The sequence below is a fragment of the Enoplosus armatus genome, chromosome 11, assembly GCF_043641665.1.
Source record: "Enoplosus armatus isolate fEnoArm2 chromosome 11, fEnoArm2.hap1, whole genome shotgun sequence".
Classification (NCBI taxonomy): domain Eukaryota; kingdom Metazoa; phylum Chordata; class Actinopteri; order Centrarchiformes; family Enoplosidae; genus Enoplosus; species Enoplosus armatus.
The window spans coordinates 9,288,922-9,313,055 of NC_092190.1; the positions used below are offsets into that span (position 1 = coordinate 9,288,922).

General features: G+C 42.0%; 1 protein-coding gene across 1 annotated transcript; it reads left to right on the forward strand.

The window, feature by feature from the left end:
* Positions 1–4,704: 4,704 nt before the first annotated feature.
* Positions 4,705–21,242, forward strand: aff3 (AF4/FMR2 family, member 3). The gene is made up of 19 exons (XM_070915271.1): positions 4,705–4,776; positions 6,761–6,805; positions 10,409–10,483; positions 10,926–10,959; positions 11,075–11,132; positions 12,120–12,171; positions 12,789–12,823; positions 12,997–13,189; positions 15,258–17,249; positions 17,365–17,492; positions 17,635–17,797; positions 17,891–17,994; positions 18,115–18,178; positions 19,008–19,144; positions 19,265–19,336; positions 19,454–19,547; positions 19,662–19,711; positions 20,217–20,419; positions 20,557–21,242. The coding sequence occupies exons 1-19, from the start codon at positions 4,705–4,707 to the stop codon at positions 20,676–20,678; spliced, it is 3,693 nt and encodes a 1,230-aa protein (XP_070771372.1). The 3' UTR covers positions 20,679–21,242.
* The last annotated feature ends 2,892 nt before the right edge of the window (positions 21,243–24,134 follow it).

Below are 24,134 nucleotides of genomic sequence, written 5' to 3' on the forward strand. Positions count from 1 at the left end.
AAATAAAACATTTATACATGAAACTGTAATGCAGGAACTGGCAGTGTAGCTTCACTCCTCACTTTGGCCACATGGCAGCGCTCTCTGCTCACTGTATACTGATCTGATCATCTACTCATCCTGTGTTGCATGGATGCTGCCAGGGTCATAAGGCACCTCTAGGTGGCCTTTAACTATATACAAACTGATCAAACTGCAAAGACAGCAACAAGCCAGTTATCTCCTGTAATAATCTCTATCACCTTTATACGAATGGTTGCTTAGCATTCAATGCATTTACCAGAGGTAACAGGAGCCTTTGGTTGCAAAATTCAGAATCAGAAATACTTTATTGATCCCCCAGGGGAAATATATTAAGAAGGCTAATACTAATGAGACAAAGAAATATCCCTAAAAGTCATATTTCAAAAGTACTTTTGCATATAAAGGTTTTTGCAGTTTATATTTAGGCTCTGCTACCACTTTCTAATAAGGCACTATTATTATAACCCTACTATAAAGGGTTTATTGCTGGCTTATTTATTTACTGATGCTATATAAATCACGTATAAACTGTCAATAAGAACACATTTTGGGTTGTCAGGTTGTGGCCATGCGGTGTTTATCCTCCCCTTCAATAGACGACCACTTAAAATACGTGAAAAGGCTGCAGAACATCGGAACCAAAATACATTAATAACAACTTATTAATATTTAGATTGATGTAAAAATTCTGTAGTAATGACTTATTAACATTTATAATTCCAGATGGCTCACTAAAATTTGCTTTGGGCTCATTAGAAAGAGAAAAACCTTTATTAACCTTTATTAAACCTATTATTAATGACTTTATTCACATTTATAACTGCAGACGTGTTGGATTAGATAGTAAGAGTGTTTTTGAGTGTTTTACCAACATTTGTTTTAGTACCAGCCTAATTTTTCACAACCTGACGACCCAAAAGTATTCCATATCTATACAGCATTCATATATGATTAAAAAAGTTACATTAGAGCTTATGTAGGCCTTTATAAAGGGTGTCTTACTAGAAAGTGGTACCAAATTGTCTTCCACTCTACCTGCAGGAATCTGGCATACCCACAGGATCTCCATGGCAACCAAAGCAAGCTGCAGGGACAGACAACTTAGCTCAGGCCCACCCGTTCTCTCCCAACACGTCTCCATCTCCATCTTCCTCGTTTAGGCTGCATGTGAGACAGAGAAAGAGGAAGAGAGTGAGTGTGTGTGTGTTGTCAGGAAGGCTGACTCTTGAGGCCAGTATGTTCTAAACTGGCAGCGTCGAGGGATGCCATAGTGCCTTTGAGGTCCTGTCGCCATGGGTCTGTAACCAAGGGTGCTACTGTGTGGCTGTGGAGACTGGCCCCAGGCATTTCTTATCCCTCCATTCCCAGTTCATCCCTATGTTTTTTTTCCACTCTGCTCCACAGGAAAATGCTGTTGTTTCTCTTTGCTTCCTAGTTTTGTGGGGATGCATTAGAAAACTGAAAGATTCAGAGAAAGAATGAGAGTTTGTGTAACATCAGGACCACATGCTGTGAGTCAATCCAATCCAAAGAAAAGAGCAGACAGAAAGCCATTTACACTCTGTGGCCACTTTATTAGGTACACCTGTACAACCTAATGCAGCAGTTCTGCCCTAAACTTTACTTTAATGATGCCTATAATGTTATAAAGGTGTTAATCAATGAGGTCGTAGTTAGTGGTGGTGTTGTACTGGACTGCATTATTTTTATGTATGTAAATAGAGAAACACCTGTCTTACTATCATGTATGACAGAAAAGCATCAAATCCTCACATTTGAGAAGCTGGAACCAGCAAACGTTTGTGTGTGTGTGTGTGTGTGTGTGTGTGTGTGTGCAGATGTAGGCCAAGTAAAGATGTGTTCCTTTTTTTCATCGTCATTGGTGCATGAAGACAGAAATATTCAAATTGTGCTGACACATCTAACATCTTCCTCCATATCTCTCCTCAGCTAGAGCATGTTCCTAAAACAACATTTACTGATTTTTTATTACTACTATTGCTCTAAGGATTTATCATAATGCCTCAAACCTGTGAGATAATTGATGCTGAGTTCCTGCTGTTTCATCAATGCCTTGTGTTGTTCTTGTATTGACTTTAATGCTGTGTGGTGAGACTAACTAACTGCCTAACTACATAACTAACTAACAAACTAATTCCAGTATCTAAATTGTGAGAATTTCACAGTTTGTCACCAGTCAAAGAGAAAGCTTTACCCAGCAAGAACGTCAGGGTCACTTATTGCCAATGTCAACACCCAAAAATGCAAAATATGTCCGTTTTTATCTTTCTGGTAAGTGCAGGGCTCATCTTAACTAAACACTTCCACAAGTCAATGCACATGAAACAAAAGACACATACTGTAAAGAGTATATGAAACTTCCCTTTGAAACACGGAAACGCAAAAGCCACAGACGACAATATGTGCGCCTACACAAACACATACTAGTCTTAGATGGACGAAGAAGAATTAATTAATGCCGTGAAGTTAGGTTTAATTATCTCCAACAAAAAGATAAAGGAGGTCACAAAATCTCCCGTTATTAAAGTATGTGAGCATACTCCTCTGATCTCTTTCGTGAGGATGTCAAACCCATGAAAACTTTCATTGAATAAATGAGTTTCTACATCAGGACTAGCAGCCATCCACATGGGCAAAACTCAGAGTGTCACACGGTTATCTGGGGCTGCCCCTGTGCTCAATCTTTGACAGGTGTCATAAACAAATAAGGGGCACTGTGGTCTCAGGGGTGTGCAGCACAGAACCAAATGACAGATATAATCAATTGAAAATGATGCTTCTGTTTTAGAGGGGGAAGATGGTGCCCTTCAAATCAATGCAGTCAATGCTCGTGTTCGTCTTTCTCTCTTCTCTCACCCTCCTCCCCGAGCCATCAGAGCCAGCGAGACAGCTCATATTTTATCATGACAAGGCAAAATCCACGCAACCCAGAGCCACTTCACAGGCCAGAATGCATTACGCAGAATAATGGGTGGACTAGACAAGCACGCAAGGCCAAGATTTAGGAAGGAGAGATGATCGGACAAACATTTTCTGAAGAGGGACGTGGCCCAGGAGCAAACAACCTTAATAACATCATGAGAGGGGCACAATACAAACAGTGAACAAACAAAATAGTCACCAATAACTGGTGTTTGGAGCTTTTGGGCCTATCAAGCAGTCCTCATGAGCGCTGAGTTTGCTCACTTGCCTTGAACCACACAAACAAAACAAAATCAATCCAAGGTCCACTTACTGGCTTGTTCTGCAAACCTGATTTAAATGTGGATTTTGTAAAACAGTTTTTTTTTTTTTGTAAAAAAGTCCCATGCTGGGTCCTGGACCTCATTGGGAACCGCCGACTTAAAAAGAGCAAAGCAAAACTCAAGATTAGATTAGAATTACACAGCTGATCAAGTTGTGAACAAAAGTCCCTTTGTGAGCCTAACAGATATTTGTAACAAGGCACACAGGGTGTTTGACTTGGCTCAATACCATCAATATATGTGAGCCCTGTATGTTTGCTTTGTTAAGTTTTTACCTGATATAGTATGTTGACATATGACGCGTTCAGATACAGTACCAGAGAATATGTTTGCCCACTTTTCATTGTGTTTTCTCTTGCCTCTGTATGTAACGTAAATAGTGTCTCGTGGGCTACTCCCCCTTGGATGTATGACGCTTGAAAAGTATGTAAAAAGTGCAAAGATGTATTTCTAAACCACGTTTTACAACATTGTTTACATTATAAAATGTGTTTTATTTGCAGAATAAAGAGCGGCTGACATGCAGGCTAAATAATGATATTTAAATAGTATGAAGATGCAATTCCTTGTTCCTTTCCACACATCTCAATGGGTGTTAAAGCTGCTCTAATCATTTTTTTTTTCATATTAACAATGTGTCGAGCGTCAAAAAGTAATGTGAACGGTGTTGCTCATAGTTTTTCACTCTCACTGATCTCATCGTGTCGTTTCCAGCAACAACAGGCAGTTGTTTTCTGCAAAAAGCTCTGATAAACTCTACCAGCCCGACACCAGACGACGTTAGTGATTAGCTGTTAGCTGGTTAACATGGTGGATACATTTAGCTAGCCAAAAAGACCAAAAAGGAAAATGAATATAGGAAGTGAATGAACATGAATCTTGATATGTGGTAACGTAGCTCAGCGTCTTTTAGATGTGAAGGCAACTGTTTGCTAACACGTTAGTCATATCAAGAATATAAGGAGATGCTAGGCTACGTCAAATGTTGTTTACAGCTTGTTGGATGCCCCCAAGTGGCCAAAAAACTAACTAATGAATGCAGGTTTAAAGACTCCACAATTCCCAGCTTCGCCCCTGTAAGTTGGACTGGATGTCTTAAAACTCTCCTTGTATTTAGCAGCTCTGAACAAATGTGACATCCTAATTACGCGTTTGAAAAAAATAGCACCGGTGTCGAACATCCACTCTCTGAGTCGTGATCTCCTTGCGTGAGCTGCGTGTGTGTCATCTCTGACGTTACCGGCCCGCCCACATCGCCCTGTGTCTCTCCCGCTGTGTCACACAGACGCTCCCGCAGCTGCACGGCGGATCCACGAGAGGAGAGCCGGGTCGACCACCGCATCCGCTGCTCTGAACGCGAGTCGTCGCTCGCTGGCATGGACACCGCAGGAGAGCACTGACCAAGCCAGGAACCATGCCTACTGTCCTCGGTGGCAAAGGGAAACTTTCCGCTGTCTGTTTTCCACTCCGATGCGCATATTCTCAGGTGAGAGGCTGCACGGAGTATGTATGTAAATATAGCCTGCTTGTAACAAGACTGAAGAGTTGTGGTCATGTTTGGCAGTATAGAGAGCCATAGATGGATCACTGACAGCTTGAGTGAGTCTGTGATTGTTGTTCTTGCAGAAGACTAGTGCAGCATGCTTCAAGTAACCGCTTCGTACACAGAGTACCTGCAGGTTATTTGTAAAGAATGACACTTCTCTTATTATGAAATAAGGGGAAGAGTTTTATGATCCTATCTTCATTAAGATTCAGTTTGCAGATTAAAACTCCTTTCAGGTTTTGCTTAAAGGCACTCAGCACAGACGGAAGTGCTGAATAGAAACTGAAAATGAGCATAACTTCAGTAATTGCCGATACTTTAAGAATGTAACAGGTGTACCAGGTGGTTAAGAGTCTAGTTGGCTTGCTGCTTATTGCAGGTGTTGTGATGGGTTGTGGTTTGTTTGGCCCCGGGGGATTTCACTCATCAGGGTATTGCACCAGTACTGTAGCCTGTGATGCTAATGGTTATGGATGTGTGAAACACATGATAATATCCATACTAAAGGACCTGTTAGTGTAAACTGAGGAAGCAGACCTGGCTTATGCTTGTCCGCCACAGGGAGATAAAATACCGTCTGTATGTGTTTATGTTTTTCATGTAGTGCCTACGGCCTCATAACTGCCTTGTGGCTGTAATAATCAGACGGATTTCACACATACTGTTTTCCATCCGCAGGCTTAGAGTCCAGCCACTCAGACACTGACCTTAGTGAGTCATGCATGCAAGAAGAGACTGTTTCGCACACACGCTTGCACGCTGCACTACACACACATTTTCTACTGTGCATACTTATGCTGCGCAGATGGCACAGAAGACAGAGTGGGGCATGGAAGTAAGAAGCAAATCAGGAAAGGAAAGGAAATGTTAAAGAGATTAAATGTATATAACCAAGTAGGAAGACAGTATAAGTGTTCAGCAGACGAGGTCCACAAAGAAATTCAGAACGATGAAAAAGTGAAACAAACACCAAACCTGACAAATATAATGAGTTTGATATCTATTATAAATGACAAACTAAAGGAAGCAATATTTTTTTAGGCAGCGGGATCATCTGTTTTCAATCAAAAGTCACAATCAGAATGACACACACTCCCACATAAATAGAAAGCACCTACACACACTTGCACAGACGGGGAGGAGCGAGTAATGTTCAGTATTTGTGCTTTATCTTAACGTTTGAGCAACATGGTTCTCGTCTCTCACGCCGACAAGTTGAATTTGAATTGTGAGCTGGATTGTGAAAAGGGAAGAAACGTGGGGGAGAGAGAGAGAGAGAGAGAGAGAGAGAGAGAGAGAGAGAGGGGTTGCCTAACATGGATGGAAACAGAAAGTTGCTTGCAACAGAATCAGCATCCGTCTGATCATCTGCACCTGTGATATCTAAGATATGAGTCATCAACAAGCCTCCTCTCAACTCTCACTATTACTGTGTGTGTGTGTGTGTGTGTGTGTGTGTGTATGTGACTGTATGACTGTAAGGGTTACAGTAAAGGGCTGCACTGTGTTGTGAATGTTACGGCAAAAAGGCGGGACGCAGAGTGCAGAAGGTGATTTATCTTAGTGTGTATGTATTTGTGTGATGGAGATATTAATGTTCACATCTTGAGCAATGACTGGTGAAAGAAATCAATCTATGTAGTGAGTCTATGTAGTGGATGTGTGAGTACATGAGCACGGCTATATTTGTTGTTGAACTTGCGGAAGTGTGTACTCAGTTTGAATTTGAAAACACACTGCACTTTACTGTAGTTTAGATGCCCAAATATGGTTTGTGTGCACAGTCAACAACAGCTCTTTCTCCGTGCGCTTGTCTACTTGATAACTGGACTTGTGTCTGTTGTTCTGAAGTGTTACAAAACTCCCTCTGATTATCTGTCTGTCTTAACTTCCTGTTACTTCCTCCTCTTTTCTGTTTGCACAGGTAACAAGAAGCCAACACAACAGCTGTGCCAAAGATATTCTGGAGGTAAGGAATTACTTTAGATAACGGTAGCAGTAATTAACTTTGAGCTTGTGCAATAAGTCAGACTCATGTCTTATTGTGGGTGTTATTTTCTTTCTTTTTTTCCAGGTTTGAGCCATTTGAAACAGTCTTTAGATGAATAGAATAATTGTTTCTTAGAGGATGAAACAAAGCAATACATAAGACATAGGGCTGCAACTAATGATTATATTCATTATTGATTCATCCTTTTAATTTTTTCTAATTATTCGATTAGTCCTATACACTATAAAATGTCAGAAAATTGTGAAAAATGTCCATTAAGTTTCCCAGAATCCATCTGAACAACATCTTCATTTTGAAATAATATAAAACAAAGAAAAGTGGCTAATCTTAACATCTGAGATGCAGGAATCTAATAATGTTTGGAATTTTGCTTGAAAAAATTGCTTAAACTTGATCACTTAATTGACTAATCTTTTCAGCTCTAATCTCACTCAGTCTGTGCTCAGTTGGTGTGAGGTTTCTACCTATTTTTGGTGTTTTAGGTTTTACAATTCAGATGCTCCCTGTGTCCTGCTACCATTGTGGGACAGATAGGAGGAGCGCAGGAGAAGAAGAGGGATGCAGAGCATGGGGTGGGGAAGGGTGGGAGGAAGATAGCAACACATAATGCTCCACCTGGGAGACCTTGTTGTTGTTGGTGGAGGAGAGGGGTGAGGACTGGTGCTGTGTCCTTGGTGACTGAGGGAGGAGAGATAATGAAGTGGAAGGATTTGCAGAGAGACGAAACACTTGCCCACCAGGGTTTACTGTAGAGGGTGGGAGGAGGGAAGAGGAAGAGCAAAGCTTTAGAGTCTCCTGCCAGGTTAATAAAAATGTGTCATCTCGTGTCTTCGGATTTGAATGAATGAAACTGGGAACATTCTTTCCAGCAGCCTCCCATCAGGGATAAACAAATAGTTTGACATTTTGGGAAATACGCTTATTTGCTTTCTTGCTGATGGTTAGATGAGAATGTCAATACCACTTTCATGTCTATACGCTAAATATGAAGCTACAGCCTAGAGGCTGGTTAGCTTAGCTTAGCATAAAGACTTGAAACAGGGAACAGCTAGCCTAGCTTTGTCATAAGGTAACACAATCTGCCTATTACTGTAGCACCTCTAAAACTCACCAATTCACATGTTATATTTAGTTGTTTTTTTTATGCGTACAAAAACAGAAGTGTAAAAAGTGACTTTGCTTAGCTAAGCTACGCTAACCTGCTACTGGCGGTAGCTTCATATTTAGCGTACAGGCATGAGAGTGGTATTGATCTATTCCTTTAGACCTCGACAGCTCTAGTTGAGTTCGGTGTCTGTTACATCTGTTAGATCCTGATCTGCACTCAGCCCACCGACACACAAACCAATCCTCAGACATCCAAGCTGATAAAACGTGGCCTTTTCCAGAGCTTGCTCACTGTTTCAGCAGTCAAGCAAATGCGTACATTACACACTGAACCCTAGTGCTTCCACATTATGACACAGCTGAGGAACCAGATCATGCTAAAATGATAAATGAATGGTACAAAATCAGGCAATTTTGTCAGCATCCATGAGGTCTTGTTTGTCTGAGTGTGACTGCGGGCAATCTAATCAGCAGAGATTATAATCAGAGCAGGAGCAAAGACTGTACTGTGGATGCAGAGCTCTCTGTGGCTGGTTTCCTCTCGAGCGCCGTGCTGAGAGAACAAATAAGAAATGGAGTACATTTTCATAATAGTCCAGGTGTATAATCATGTGTAATCATCACAGACTCTTCCATCTTCCCTCAGGGTGAGCAGCGACCCGTGCACACATGCACAAACACTGAGCTGTGGGCATCTACCACATGAATTTTGAAATATGTGAAATATGGAATAATTACCTGTGACTAATTTGTAATTTTTTATTTATCATGATCATCTCAACTCAAAAGCACTCAGATCATACACACCTCTACCTACATTATCCTCACATTATTTCACAGCAGGATTTAATCTGTATCAAACAACACAAAGTAATAGACAATCATACTGATTGGAAGATGGCTGACTGGGAGAACTGTGTGAGGGAATATTAGGCATTTGTTAAAGGATGGAGTGTGCAGAACAGAGAGTTAGACTAATGACTAGAGAGTTATGGCCATAGAAATGTATCAGGTTGCTATAGCGCCACCTATAGGTGGAATACCATCAACTTGGCTGTAATCATACAATTCGTTCAAGAGTTGAATAACTGTATTTTGGGGTGGTTATGGTTGCAGATAACAATAATGTTCACAATAAATGAATGTATTTTATTGAGGATTCAAATAAAAACTAATCTTTTAGTCTGTAAAATGTCAAAAAGCGCAAATGTCCATCACAAGTTAACTGAGCATGAAGTGATGTCTGCCTAAATGTATTCAATTAACATTCATAGGAAATCAAGAAAATCTTCACATTCAAGAGACTGCAAACAACAAATTATCTGTATTTGTCTTTTATAAATGGAGAAAATTTATAATCAGTTACCAAATATGTCTTGAATAATTTTCTGTTAAAAGATGTCTTAGTTTAGTTGACAAATCATATCAGCACTATCAGTGGCCTGTAGTATATACACCCATGTTCAGTCCCCATTGGACAACTTCTTAACCATCATAACCAGTGACTCAACAAAGGACCTGTAGACATTTCATTTCCTTCCATCCGAGTTCTTCTTAAAAATGATCAAACAATTTAACTCTGCAAAGTGATTCGTAATTTCCACCTATATTGTGCAGTTTTCAGTTGGCCATTGTACCCCACAACTGTGCTGTGATTTTAACTGTTGCACTGATGATTACTTGTTGTGGCCTGAGCCACCTGACGTCTTTTACGTTCATATCCCCGGGGGCTGCCTTACAACCAACAAATGTTTTGATGAGCTGTCTTGTGTTCTGGTTTAATGATTGCACGCCTTTGAGATTGCCTCTTATGAAAAGCTAAGAAACTTTTCAGTCTAGTCGTACTCAGACTAGAAAGTTTATTAGATCACATTTTCTGCCTTTTCTGTGTAATTGGTTCACAAACAAAACAAATGGAGCTGCTGTTGCATGCGCCAGAGCAGTTGCTGTAGCGATGCATGAGCTGGAGAGCCAGGGTCTTTAATTTGCTCACTGAGTGAACACAGCTGTAAACAAATTCACTTTCCAAAAGAGAAAAAAACATAAACCCCCCCCTCCAAAAAAACCCAAAACAGATCAAAACTTTAGCGGATACTTATAATGCCTGGAGAAAGATGCAGCTGGAGATCAATCAAAAAGAAACAGAATTATTGCACAGAAATCTTGACAAGACTTCAAAGTGCAGCCAACACTGAGACTAACTCATATTTACACCCAGTCACACTCCCCCTGCTGGGGAGGAACAGTGCTGATAACAAGAGTCAGCTGTGATATGAGGCTCTCTGCACTGTATGTGTGGAAATGGGAGAGATAAGTTACTCCTAAATGAAAGAAAAAGGCAGAAAGTTCGAATGACAGATTTAGGATGTCTGGAGTTTCTGTGTGTGAAGACCGTCAATCACAATGGCGTCTCACAATTCACCTCTGACCCCCCCACCCCCTTCTGTTGCACAGGACATGACTCAGTCCTGGACGTCACAGCAAGCCTTAGGGGGTGACCAGGCCCAACGAATCCTCTACAACCCTAAGGTATGTGTGTGTTGTACATGTGTTTGTTGTTTATCTTTGTAATTAAAGGGGAACGCCACCAATTTTGTATGTTGTATAAGGCCTTTTGCAGCTCTGAAGAGGTTTGAAAATGACTAAAATCTGGGAATGTGGAGTTAGAAAGACATGTACTTACCAGACCTCTGTAGCTCGAGGCTACATTAGGCGCTACTAGCTAACACACCTGAATCTCTAAAGCAAACTGTCTGCGGTTTCGTTGCATTGTGGGTAATGTAGGCGCCAGGTTTTGACAAGGAAGAGGAATGCGTGGAGTAAAAAGGAAGATATCTCTCCTGCATCTATAAACTGTCCATCATGAATCTGACAGTTATTTTGTAGTGAAGTGCAAAATCTCTGGAGTGCTCTTTTACCCGTATAAATACAGATTTTTGCTCACTATCTTTTGTTCTCCCTCCTTCCCAAGGAAGCAAAACTACCGACCACACAACAAAGGCAAAGTACGTGTTCACTGACTAATAAGATTGCTTATCTGATGTGTGCAATCACTTACACTTGGTTCTCTATTAAAAGATGGGGTTTATTGCCTGGTTTTAAATATCTTTTCTCTTTAAGGTCGGGGGGATGTTCAGCTGCGAATGACCCGTCACCCTCGCATGGCACCTCACAAATCGTAAGTGGGACATGAGGAAACCTGATCCACCGAAGGTCATCAAACCTGACCTGCCGCTGTGGCACGCACACAGATGATATAATATATCACATGCACGTAATTTATGTTTTCTTCTCAGCAACTTTTGTAAAATTAGATCCAAAACCATGAACATGACTGTCTGCACAGCCACAGGGAAAAGCATTAATGATAGAGAAAGAGAGTGAAAGGAAGTAGACAGAGTCAGTCAACAGTGTTTCAGGACACATAACAAAGGTCAGGTCAAAGGTCAGTTAACATTCTTGAAAGTTGTCAGTGGAGACCGATGTGCTCCTGTTCGTTACCTCTTTGCATCCTCTTTTTAGTGTTAAACACATGTTCAGTGTTGTAAGCCAACTGCATGTTCCACATTATCATGCAGCCTTTGTTATGTAACACAGTAGTTTTATGACAGATCACATTTCCAAAACATTTGGAAGAAGTCAGACAGCAAGCACAGTTTTCCACAATAAATCTGTAAGGTACATTAAGAGTCTTAATCCATACAAGATACTGAGATTTGAATAAACTTATACTATTTATTTAAAAAATGATTGCCAGTATGAATCTTCATTGGCTATTTTTGTTATAGGTCATCTTAACACCCGAGATGCAAAATTTGTTAGGCTTTGAGAATTGAAATATGTCTGTTTTTGAAAGATAACTGGTTTACAAGTTTTATTTGAGGTTCAAAACAACCATGTTTTACTGGTGGAATAGGGCTATATAGGAACAGTTTCTTGGTTTGATATTATCACATTTTCAGTCACCTACAGAAGCATACTGTGTGGAGGCTGACCAAGTTGAAAACACTTATTTGTTATTTTAGTGTGTTTGATTTTGATGAAAAGGAATATTTTCAGGAAGACTTAAAAGTGTTGAAAACTAGGGATGCATCTCTAGCTAGCCCTAGCGATTAAATGCACACCAGTGTGTGATTTTTCTGACTGTGTGTTTCTTTGCGTTCAGCATGCTTGCTGATGACCTGAAGTTAAGCAGTGATGATGATGACACTCAGAGGGTAGGTGATACTCAGATAACATTTCCATATTGCTTACCTTGTCTTTATTATTAATAGTTAATAATAATAATAACATTAGTATTATAAAAACTGTTTGTAAATATGGCCGATGCACAAAGACTGAGTTGGCTGTCCACAAATTAACATTAAAAGTATCCAGTTATAAATAGATCTAAATATGTTAAAGATGTCTTTTGAAAGTATATAGAAGTACTTATAATGTTGTAACTGAAGATATCAGTGTCTCGTATGTTTGTTGTAGTGTCTTGTTTGGCATGACACAGAAATAAAAACTAACTAGTTAAGTTGTAGTTTTGACCTAAGCTCTACATGTCTTCATTGTGTATGTTTGAGGAGGCAGACAGACAGCGAGAGAGAACGTGAGAAAACAGAGAGAGAAAGTTTAAGGAAAATCAAAACTATGATTATGATTGGACTGTTTGGCAGCTCCTGCTGAGGGATGCCTGTTTTTCTGGTAGTGTTTAATGGTGTACACACACACACACCCATATTCAGTTTTGCACAACTGGCTCTCAGTCAAGAACTGTGTCAGAGTTGTTCACTATGCTACTTCTGTGGATGATAAGTTTCAGTTTTTTTGTTTTGTGTCCCTGAAGGCAACTCATGAGTCAGCTTCCTGGGATGGACACAGGTACTCGATTACAAATGTGTGCATATTGTGGATATGAGCTTTGGATGTTTGAGTGTTTGTCTGTTAAACTGTGTGAATGTCAACAGTATCTGTCTGCCTGTGTATGTGTGTGCGCTCCACTCGGCCATGTACGTCTGCTGACCCCTCTCTGATGTTTGTGTGTGTGTTGGCAGCCTGTCAGCACAGCGAGCGCACACACATGGCAGGCGGGTGAGACATTCCAGCTCGGACTCGTCAGGCTCAGACTCCACTGCTGAGTCGGACAGCAGTAGCCTTCACTCCCGGAGCCCCAGCCGGAGCCCAGAAGTTCACCCAGATCCCGCGTCGCCTGCTGCCAACACACAGCCACCATGCAGCAGCAAGGAGGTACCAAAACGCTGGAGCCACAGTCCCCTGTTCCGCTCTCTGTCTTCGCTGTCCATGTCTCGCTTGTCTGTCTCTTCCTCTGGCTGTGTGCCTTCGGGTGAATTCTGTACAGGGAGTGGTGGCCTCGGGGCAGTTGATGGCAGGTGTGGGGAGGGAGAGAGGAATGAGGAATGCATGTGAGTTGGAGAGGAGGAGGAGGAGGATGGGGGATTGGTGGTGGAGGGGAAGAGGTAGCTTTGGGAATTAGTGCCTGGGTGTCATGTCAACAGGCCCAGTCTTAAAGAGGAAAGCCCTCAGGACGTGGAAGTCATCAAGACTTGAGTTCATGTTGACATCTGCAACGAGAGTCACCATCTCTTTCAAAACAACAGTGCACGCAGAAAATGTGGACTACTTGCATGTCATTATGTCAGATGAATATTGAATGGGTGCTGAGGTGTAGAGCGTGGTAGGTATGATGGGCTTTTGGAGGTGTGGGGCATTGTGGGGGTTGGTTTGAGACGGCTGCTATGTGGGGAATGAAGGGGAAACCTGCTCCTCTTTTATGAATGGAAAGCCCTGTACGACATAGTGGACTGTATTACTAAACATGCACTACATTGGGCCCCTATAGAGAGGGAGGGAGTGGAGTTTGTGTTTGGGGGGGGGGGGGGTGCACACCATGTGTTTTTCATTTACGTGGACTGTTTAAATGTCTCCCAAGGAAGAGATGGGGGTTGGAGTTCTGGAAGCAGCGAATCCAGAGTTCCAGGTAGTGAGAGAAAGAGGGAGGGACAGAAAAGAAGGAGGGAGGGCAGCCGAGACGATACAAGAGATGCAGTGTCTTCTCTGGAAAAGAGGGCGAGGGATGTGGGGAGGGGGATCACTGTTTGACTTGAGGAGTAGAGGTTTAATTTAGCTCCTGGTCAGCGAAAAGAGAACGTGAGAGAAAGCAGTTTGCTCTTCAGCCGTGAGTATCCTCTTCGTTTTTTAAAAATTTTTTTACTTGAGTAAAAACTCTCTCTGTCTCTGGTGTTCTTCTCATTCTTCACGGTTACCAAGCCAGTTGTTAAGCAAACATTCAGTGAGTCATTTGGCATAATTGGATGGGGGTTGAGCTACTGTAAGCACAGATGTGGACTGTGAGACCAAGTAGGCTGTTGAAAGGAGGTTATAATGTCAGCTGGAATTTTTATTGAACTAACACTTTTTAGGCATGGTTCATGAAACAGATTTGCCTTTTGGAGTTTAAATTATTTTAATAGCAGCTGAGTCAGTGAGGTATTTGTTATGTGCAGTGAATGTGGAGCATTCTAGGTGGTTCTATTGCAACATGAGAATGTTGTGGTATGTGCACACTTGTTTGGGTATATGTGTCATTCCTCACATGGTTAAATGTAACGCTAAGTGATCCTGTATTCTCTGTTTGCATGAAGTTATCTCTTGACTAGTACCTAAAAAGACATGTACGGTGGTGGAATTCAACAACGTACATTTACTCACGTATTGTACTTAAGTACAATTTTTAAGTACTTTTATTTCCATTTTCTGCTACTTCATACTTCTACTTCTCTACATTTATATTTAGATTACTCGTTAGTCTACTAACTGAGATTTCTCAACTTTCAAGTGATCACCTTTTAAATTATGATGGATATGTTCCTGGCAAAAATGTCCTTCTTATCAAGTCATTTTAGTCTATAATTGAGTTCTAACCCCATATTTCCAAAAAACAGGTGGAAAAATGTTTTCGCCTGTTTTCAATACTAAAAGACTCACCTTCTACTTTCTTGTTTCAAGACACAGTTAGTTCTTTAGACAGGTTCATTCAAAAAAAAAACTGGTTGGCATAGGAACCAATTATAGCCAGAATTGTCTTCGATTGACCAGTTGCAGCAATAAAATGCTACATACACATTAATACATAAGTAATGCTAGTCCAATAATATGATATATATATATATTTATGACATGGAACATTCTTCATCCGCTGCATGTGTATGTGTAAAGACTCACTATTAGCAAAGATTCATTTTGAATGGATCTAGTTTATCATTAATATTTGACATCTGTTTCTCTCTTTCTTAAGACTGATCACCCCTCTGCTGCCCAGTGGCAGTTGGATAAATGGCTGAAGAAGTCCCAGAAAAAATCTGCCAGCAGTGAACAGGACCCCTCCCAGAGCATTCCAGGACGCCTTCCCTCTCCCCACACCCAAAGAGCCCCATCTCCAGCCAGATCCTGGGACAGCAATCAGGAATACAGCCCTAGCCAGAGCCCTATTCCCAGCCCGCAATTCAGTTACAGCCACAACAGCCCCCTACCTAGCCCTGGTTATAGCTTCTGCCCTAGTCCCAGCCCATTCCCCAGCACCTGCCCAAGTCCCAGTCCTAGCCCGAGGCACAGCCCGATCCCCAGTCCGGTTCCAAGTGTTTGCCCCAGTCCATGTGGGAGCCCGAGAGCCAGCCGTAGCCCTAGCCCTATACCTAGAGACCCTCCAAGAAGCCCTAGTCCTAGCCTACCTACTCCTTCCAGGGTTCGTCACTACTCTGAGGTTCAGAGTCAGAACCAAACACAACCTAGCATAACAACCAATCCCCACAGGACAAAAATTAGGTCATGGACTGCTCCATTGCCTAATGCCGACACCAAGAGCAAGCCCACAAACAGTACTAATTTTCAGCCAGCTCATCAGCACAGGCCCAAGACTCGGCCCACACAGGACCAAGACCAAAGCCAAAGCAAATCCAAGGCTTCTGCTGTTTTAAACTCCAACCAGAGTCACAGCCACAAATCTAGACCCAAGGCTAACATTCATCCAAGTTTTAAACAGCTCGCTGAGGCTCCCAAAGCCAAACACACATCACATTTTGAGCAAATCCAGAGCAGGAGATCTAACCACAACTCCAACCACAAGCCCAGACCTCCGTTTCAAGCTAGTGCAGAACATAGCCCCTCAACAGCAAAGCACTTGGTTCCCACTAGTCGTGAAACAAACACTGGTCATTCCCAATCTACCTCTAAAGCTGCTACTAATGCTAATAGTGGGTTGAACTCTAGATCAAACCCCAGTCAAAAACCTAGAGCTACAGCCCCCACTCCTGTGCATGTTAACCAAACAAAAACAATACAGAGGAAACCCCAGTCCAAGGAACAGGAGGTGGAACACAGAGGAGATCATCTGACCCAAGCAAAGGGGAGAAAACACGAGAGAAAAGAGGGCAGACATAAGGAAAAACAACAAGGCAAACAGGAGAGAAAGGAAGACAGGAGGCTGGCGGAGGAGCAGCTACTGAGACGTCCCTGGATCCAGAGTTCGGCAGAAGAAGAGGACGAGGAAGAGGAGGAGGAGGAGGGAGTGATAGAGAGGCAGAGGAGGAGAGAGGAGACAGCAAGAGGGGAAAACAGGAGGAGGAGGGAGCAGCAACATAGCCACGAATGGCAAACGGTCCAGGCCAAACAGAGACTGCCTACCAACACCGAGCGGCACAGCCTTCAGCACGACTCACACCACCAGGAGAGGACAAAAAAGGGAGGGAGAAGTGAGGAGGAGAAGGAGTTACAGCCAGACCCATCACCTCCCTCGCCACGTTCCCCAACTCCTCGTAGACCGTTCTCTTCAACCTCTGCCTCCTCCTCTTCACTGTCAGATTCGGAATCTGAATATCAGGCTCCGATCACCACCAAAGTTCCAGCAGACTCTACCTCTCACAAGAGACCCACCAACAGAGGCCCAGGCAGACCTGACGCCAACAGGCCGAAGGTGGTGCACCCCAAAGGACCCACCTCATGTAATCCAAGCGAGGGGCAGCAAAGTGAGGGGAAGCAAAAACTCTACACCCTGGTCCCGTTCGGGCGAGGTGACAAGGCTACAGCGTCTTCCCAGCGAGGGCTTAGAAATCTGGTGGTGCAGATAGACCTCTGTCTTCTCAAAAGAGTCCCAGACAGCACTACTGGTTCCCCTGTTAAAAAAACCTCCTCTTCCTCCTCCTCTTCATCAACCAAGGACAAGCAAAGAGAGGCTATGAAACACCTGCATGTCCCTGAGACTGTGACGAAAGACAGCAAGAGGAAGCGCAAGGTAGACAACATGTGTATTTACTTTTCTTCTCTGATGTGTGTCTGTACACCATTTTTTTAGCATCGATATAGGCTTGTTGTTCAAAGCACGAATGTGTGTGTTTGTGTGTGACCAGTTGGAGAATGGTGTGTCACACAGAGAAAGCAAGAGGAGTATTCCTTTTTCAAATGACCTCTCAGGCGGCACAGAGTCCTCAACTCACACAGCTGAGCTCAACTTTGTGACTGAGACCACACACAACGGGTAAGAAAACACCAAACATACCACTTTCTCTCTTGTATGCTTTTACAATCATACTGTGGGTACAAATACAACAAGTGTATTTATATTTACATCTAGTATTGTGCGTGTCAATGTACATATATGTGGGTGTGTGTACTTGCAGGTATTTGGAGGAGTACTTGGACAGCAAGAGGCCATTGTCTCCCCTGTCTCCACTGTCCGACAGCCCCGAGTCCACCAAGCCTCCCCCCAAAACAAAGACCTCAGAGCAGCATCACGTCCATGTCCACAAGAACAGAGACAAGAATAGAGATCCTGCTCTAAAGGTAATACAAAAAAAGTACTTATTTAAATCATCAGCATCTCCATTGCTTGCAGCCTTTCGGTGTATTTCACCTCTTTTTGACCTGTACTCTCAGCCTAAGATGGAGGTGGAGTGTGTAAAAGTGTCAAGACAGCCCCAGCCGCCATCTGAGTCCTGGGGCCCTGCAGGACACAGGGGGACCGTGCCAAACCATGAAATGTGAGCAATCATCGGAAGTCCACACAGTGCATCACTGCATAGCACTGCTGCATGTTTGTCAGATACAGACTCGACCGAGACACACACACACACTTTCTTTCTTTCTTTCTTTCTTCCCAGTCCACACCATGCTGAGTACTACTTACATGAAGCTAAAAGGATGAAGCACCGTGCCGATGCAATGGTGAGTCCTTCGATTGAATATTAATTGCAGACAGTGAAGCTGAATTGGGATGTTGAACAATCATTGAAGAAATACTCTGACCTTTTGGGGAATACAACCATTTGCTTTCTTACTTAATCTCTCTGTGCAAGTAAACAAAACTTTATCTGAGTGAAGATACAAACTGCTTCACAGAGAATCACTATGTACTGTATATACATTATATCTACACATTGTGCCTTGGTCAACCAGAGGGCCTGTGTCAAATGGCCTACATTTTTGATTGGTTAATATTGGATAAGCAAGTGAGAGAGGTGTTGTGGAGCAAGGCCTAAAAACGTAATACTTACTAATAAAAGTAAGCCAAGTAGTCGACCCACAGACGGGAGGATGCTGTATTAGTCTAACAAACACAAGATAAATGTATGTATACGTTTTGTGCATCTTCTTGAGACAAGAACTCCCTTATTGTAGATTTATTTGTTATGTTGGTGCAGAGCCCTGGAACGTAAAGACAGAATAAATGATAACACGCAGAATTCTTGACCTTTGTGGTATTTTTCAGGGAGAGAGAGGCTGGCATAGACTAGACTTACCATACGTGAACGAAGAAGAGAAGAGCCACACCGTTGTTAGAAAGCACTTTTGATGGAGCTAGGTTAGCTGTTTCCCCGTGTGCAGTCTTTGTGCAAAGTTAGGCTAAAAAGGTCCTGGATAAATCTCTCTACTATAAGAGTTGAAGACCTTCTCAGCTCATTCCTACTTGTTTTAGACACTAAAGACTAAAATGTTAAACTATTCCTTTAATATTTTCTCCCGTCTTTACCTACGTTGGATGTCTTTTTTCCAGGTGGACAAGCTGGGGAAGGCTGTGAATTACATTGACGCTGCTCTCTCCTTCATGGAATGTGGGAAAGCGATGGAGGAAGGGCCACTGGAGGCAAAGTCTCCTTATACCATGTACTCAGAGACAGTGGAGCTTATTAGGTGAATTACACATTCATGCAAAAACAGATACAAGTCGTTTGGATGTGGACATCCAGGCAGACACTCACACATAAATATACATGAACTGCAGCTCCATTGTTAACAGTCCTGTGTCTTAAGGTACGCGATGAGGCTGAAGAGCCACTCTGGCCCTGGGGCGAGACAGGAAGACAAACAGCTGGCGGTTCTGTGGTGCGTATGTCATCTCCTCTGTTTATGCCACATCTATCATCACACTGAAGGACCTGCATTTTGAGGATGATTTGTGGTCCGTCTGGGTCTATTTGACTTCCGCTTGTGTGTCCACAGTTTCCGATGTCTTGCCCTACTTTACTGGCAAATGTTTCGTTTAAAGAAGGACCATGCACTGAAATACTCCAAAGTTCTGCTGGACTACTTTAAGGTACATCTAAAAACTGATTTTCCATTTACATAGAGGATGAATGTAATTGTTTTTGGTATGATGTAAACATTTGGGTTTGGATGACCGTTAGTCTTATTTATTGTTTCATTACAGAGTTCTCCCAAAGCGCCTTCTACACCACCCTGTTGGAATGACTCTGGGAAGTAGGTGGCTACACTGGATACACGTAACACTAAAACATCCACTTCCCTACGAATTATAAATTATATATTTACACTTTAAAACATACACTGCGTTTTAACATGTACGTATCACCCATATTTAAATCCTGCACACTGTATATACTGTATATAGACATGTAAACCTGCATATACTGTACACTATTACCTGTTTGTATTTGTTTACAACCTACAGAACACTTGACTTATATATAGACATTGTATGTTGCTGTTCATTGTTGCTTTTCATATATATATTTATAGAAACACCTATGTTTCGCTTACTTGTAAGTATATAATAGTTCTATGTTTGGTTTAACTTAAAACCGGAGTCATATTCCTTGTATGTGTGCACATACTTGGCCAATAAAACTGATTCTGATAATAACTTTATATTACAGGCTCTCTGTTTAATTAATTTGCCTTCTCTCCTGCCACTGAGCTGTCATTGATCACCGTCACTCTTTTGTACATGTGTTGTCACTCCCAGGGGTACAGGAGGACCCCCTTCTTCGCTCTCACCCAATGCCAAACACCTCGGACGGGGTTCACACGGGGCCGCCTTCTCCTCTCTCATAAGCATTCCACAACGTATCCACCAGATGGCAGCAAACCACCTGAACATCACCAACAGCGTCCTGTACAGCTACGAGTACTGGGAGGTGGCAGACAACCTCGCAAAGGAGAATAAAGGTATGGAAGCTCCTCTGAGCCGTACAGACACCCCCAATGTATATAAAAACATTTGTTTACAGATTTACATGAAAATGAGCCACATGTGTCCAATGAAACAGAGGTTTTAAGAGCACTGTCTTCCTTTTTCATTACAGAGTTCTTCAACTACTTGAATACTTTGTCTGGACCACTGACTCTTCACAGTAGCATCGCTCACGCAGTCCAATACACCAGACAGGCTCTTCAGTGGATACGCATCAGTGCCAAACTTAACTAGCAAGGAGAGGATTTACTTTAACCTGCCCACTGGATCTTGGAAGAGACAAAACTCTGGATCTCTATGCAGCTGACAGGACAGCACTGATTCCTACTGAGCTGTGTGAAATGGAGCTGGATGAAATCCCATGGAGCCTGATCGTCCTCATAGGATGCTGGAGGTGTTCACCGTCCGGGTCTTACTCTGTGCAAAGCCTTCTGAGGGAGCAGTCTTTTAACTTCTCACAGATGAACTACATGCACCTTCTTCTTCATCATTGGATTAAACTGAGTTGCGCGTGCGATGGATTTGAAGTCTTTAATCATTTGCCAAATGTCCGATGGTGACAGAAACAGGACTCTCATACAGTTGTGTGTGAAATTTCACGTGTGAAGCCTTTTTTATTCTTTGAAATTGATCATTATACAGTGGACTGTTTCTCTGGGGCCAAAACAGGAGAAGATGTTAAAAAAAGAAAAATCATATACCACTTTCTGCAAAGTAGACAACCTGTCTGCATCGTTTTATAATGAAGGTTTTAATGACTCCTCTTTTTAAATCTCTGATATTTTCACTTTTATGTGTTTTTACTGTGCAATATTTGATGGATTATCTGTTTTTAGAAAAAAAAAGAAAAACAAGAGAATAAAATGTTGATGAGTCTAGTTGCCAACATCCCTTTCATGCTAAATGTATTTTTGTCCCTGTTTTGAATATGGGATTATGTAATTGAATGAATAATGAAGTTGAAGAGGTCACTCTTGGTAAATTCACTGTCTTGGGTCTGGTTCAGGAGTATGCATTTTCAATTCCCAGCTTTCTTACAGCATGGGCGACACAGATAACATAGCATCACTGTCAAGGTGATTATGTTTTAACTTCAACTGAAGGATTACTTACTGTCGTCTGAGGGCCAAAACATTCTTCAAATCATTAGCCTGTGAAACCCTCTAGATGATGGCAATAAACTAAAAAAGTGTGTTTTGTTTTACCCCATGAAAGGATTAGTCTGACAACCAAACTGAATTATATTCATGTTTTAAAATATTTGAATTGCTCAACAAATAACATATGTGGGCAGTGATTCAGAGCTATGAACATTTTGCAGATACAGACATACACATACAGTAAGCTACTCTGGTGATTTTTGCATTATTTGTCTGTAATTATTTATGAACAAGGATGCTTCAAATACACAAAGTGATCCTGTGTCCTCCGATGCCTGTAGCAAACCTGGTCTTTACATCACAATGCAGATTTCTCCCTGAGGCTGGAAACAATTAACAATACTCACCCATCAATGTTTGTGAGAAGCTCCCGAGCATCTCACTGAACATCCTGCTCTTATTGTCTCACAGCGTCTTTTTTATTTCACTGATCGTAACGGTGTTCAATCATTCACGTGTTAATGTATTGATGCATTTGTCTTGGAAAGGAAGAGGACCCTAGAGGTTGTTCCTCTCTTTCTCTGGCTTTCTAGCTCTCACTGACACACAAACACAAACACACTCTGTAGGCGTGAGAGAGTGTGAGTCAGACTCATTAGTCAGTCTAGTTGTGCAGAGTTGTCCCTCTCTCTACACACTCACACATCACTCTGACTCTCAACATCATAACTACTTCCTGCTGCACCAACGCAGAAGTCGCGCGTGAAACTTAAGCATCTGATGTCTGGTGCCATAGCAACAGAGGACAACCAATAGGGGAGCTCCTCGGGACACGACAAGCCTTGGGTCAATAGCATTCTGGTTTCTTTGATTCTGTGAAATGTGGTATGTTGCAAACAAATCCAATTTTCTTTCCCTGGACTATGACCCACTTTATTCCACTGTCCTTAACTTGAAGGTGACTGTTATTTATATTTAAGTAGGTCAATAGATTTGAAGTCAAGTTAATCAATCTGTTGGTGCTCTTTTATAATATTTACCCATTGCTGCCTTAATTGATCTCAGTACGCTATTAGATCACGTGTCTGTTAGTCAAAATCAAAACAGACAGTGAGGACATAGATAATAAGAGATAATTATACTGACACTTTGCTCTCATTGTACCTTTTTTGCAGGTATTCTTTTCTGATGCTGGATCAGTGTCTGTCTGACCTTATTTCACTCCATGATAATCCATTCATTGACCTGGAAATGCACAGCAGGCGTGACATCAGGTACAAATGTGCTATTTTTATTCTTGTACAGGGTTATTATTATTGCCTCCATGTGAGGCTGTCGGAGCGGACCACCATGTTCACAGGCTGCCGTTACGCTGCTGGCTCGCTCAATCCGCACGTGCCTCTGCGTCACTGTCGTTAGTGGCTGTGTGCCGGGCCGTCTGAGGACATCCGTGCCCGGAGCCAGACAGTACACACACACCGAGAAAAAAAAAACCTAGACTGCTCTGGATCGACAGTCTACCGCAGGAAAGCATGCGGTGTGGGCGCTTTAGCCAGTGCACACAACCCGTCCTGATTCAAACCATAGAGACACATTTCAGAGGTGAACAATCTGTCAGAGTGCGATAACCAACGGCTACTGTATCAAACAGCTTCGCACCAACGGTTCTCCTGCTTATGCAGAGCCCATTGGTGTGAAAGTATCAGAGTGGGTGGTTTAAAACTGTACAGAGCGTCCAAAAGCGATTGTACGGTCATTTCAGGTGACATGCACTCGGTTGCCCGCATAGTGGCAGCATTACAACACAACTTGAGGCTAAAAACAAGAAGCCGGGGATGAGCTGGATCAAGCTAGCTAAGAAAAGCTGCGAGGAACCGGAAGTGGTGCATATTTTGTTTTTGAAAATAAAAGACAGTTTGAGTTACTTTTCATAAGTTGACTAGCCGAGGGGAAGTGTAAGGCCAAACTGGTGTGAGGATAGATACAAAAATATACATAATATAAGTCATGTATTTTATTATAATTTCAAACACAAATAGTTAAAGTTAAGTATGACGAGGTCTCACTTGTATTATGTAGAAACAAGAATTTAGCAATGTAAATAATACATTTAAATGAGAAAGTAAAGAGAAGACAGAAGCTGAATCTAGAAGAGGACTCTTTCTGACTATCCTGGAATGTCACAAGGTTAAAATCCCACATTCAGATAAATACCCCATGCATTCCCACATCCATAAAAGACTGTTAAGATTAGCATTTTGTTGTGACATGTAATTTTGTGACAGAAAATGCAAAGAATAATTGAAAGATTCATAATGAATTGAAGTTGAAGAAATAAATTGAATAAACTGTCAACATCCTCTAATGTATGTATAAAGACACTGAAATTCTCTAACAAATCTTCTAAATCTTTCCAGTTTATGAACAAGTGCTGTCAAGACTCAGTTTTTACATCACAAGAAGTACATCTTGTTCTGGCATCAGCAATATTTAGAAACTACGTCATTACAGAGGTGACACCTCTTCTATTTTATTGGTTATTAAAGCTGTGACTTCAATATGCTTAGTGCTGACTGGGTAGAAGGAAGCT

What these genes read in the sequence shown, in the direction of transcription:
- aff3 (XM_070915271.1), top strand. Translation starts at nt 4,705, where the DNA reads ATGCCTACTGTCCTCGGTGGCAAAGGGAAACTTTCCGCTGTCTGTTTT. An exon ending in GACCACACAACAAAGGCAAA is followed by an intron (nt 10,960 to 11,074) that starts GTACGTGTTCAC and finishes TTTCTCTTTAAG; the next exon opens with GTCGGGGGGATGTTCAGCTG. An exon ending in AAACAGCTGGCGGTTCTGTG is followed by an intron (nt 19,337 to 19,453) that starts GTGCGTATGTCA and finishes GTGTGTCCACAG; the next exon opens with TTTCCGATGTCTTGCCCTAC.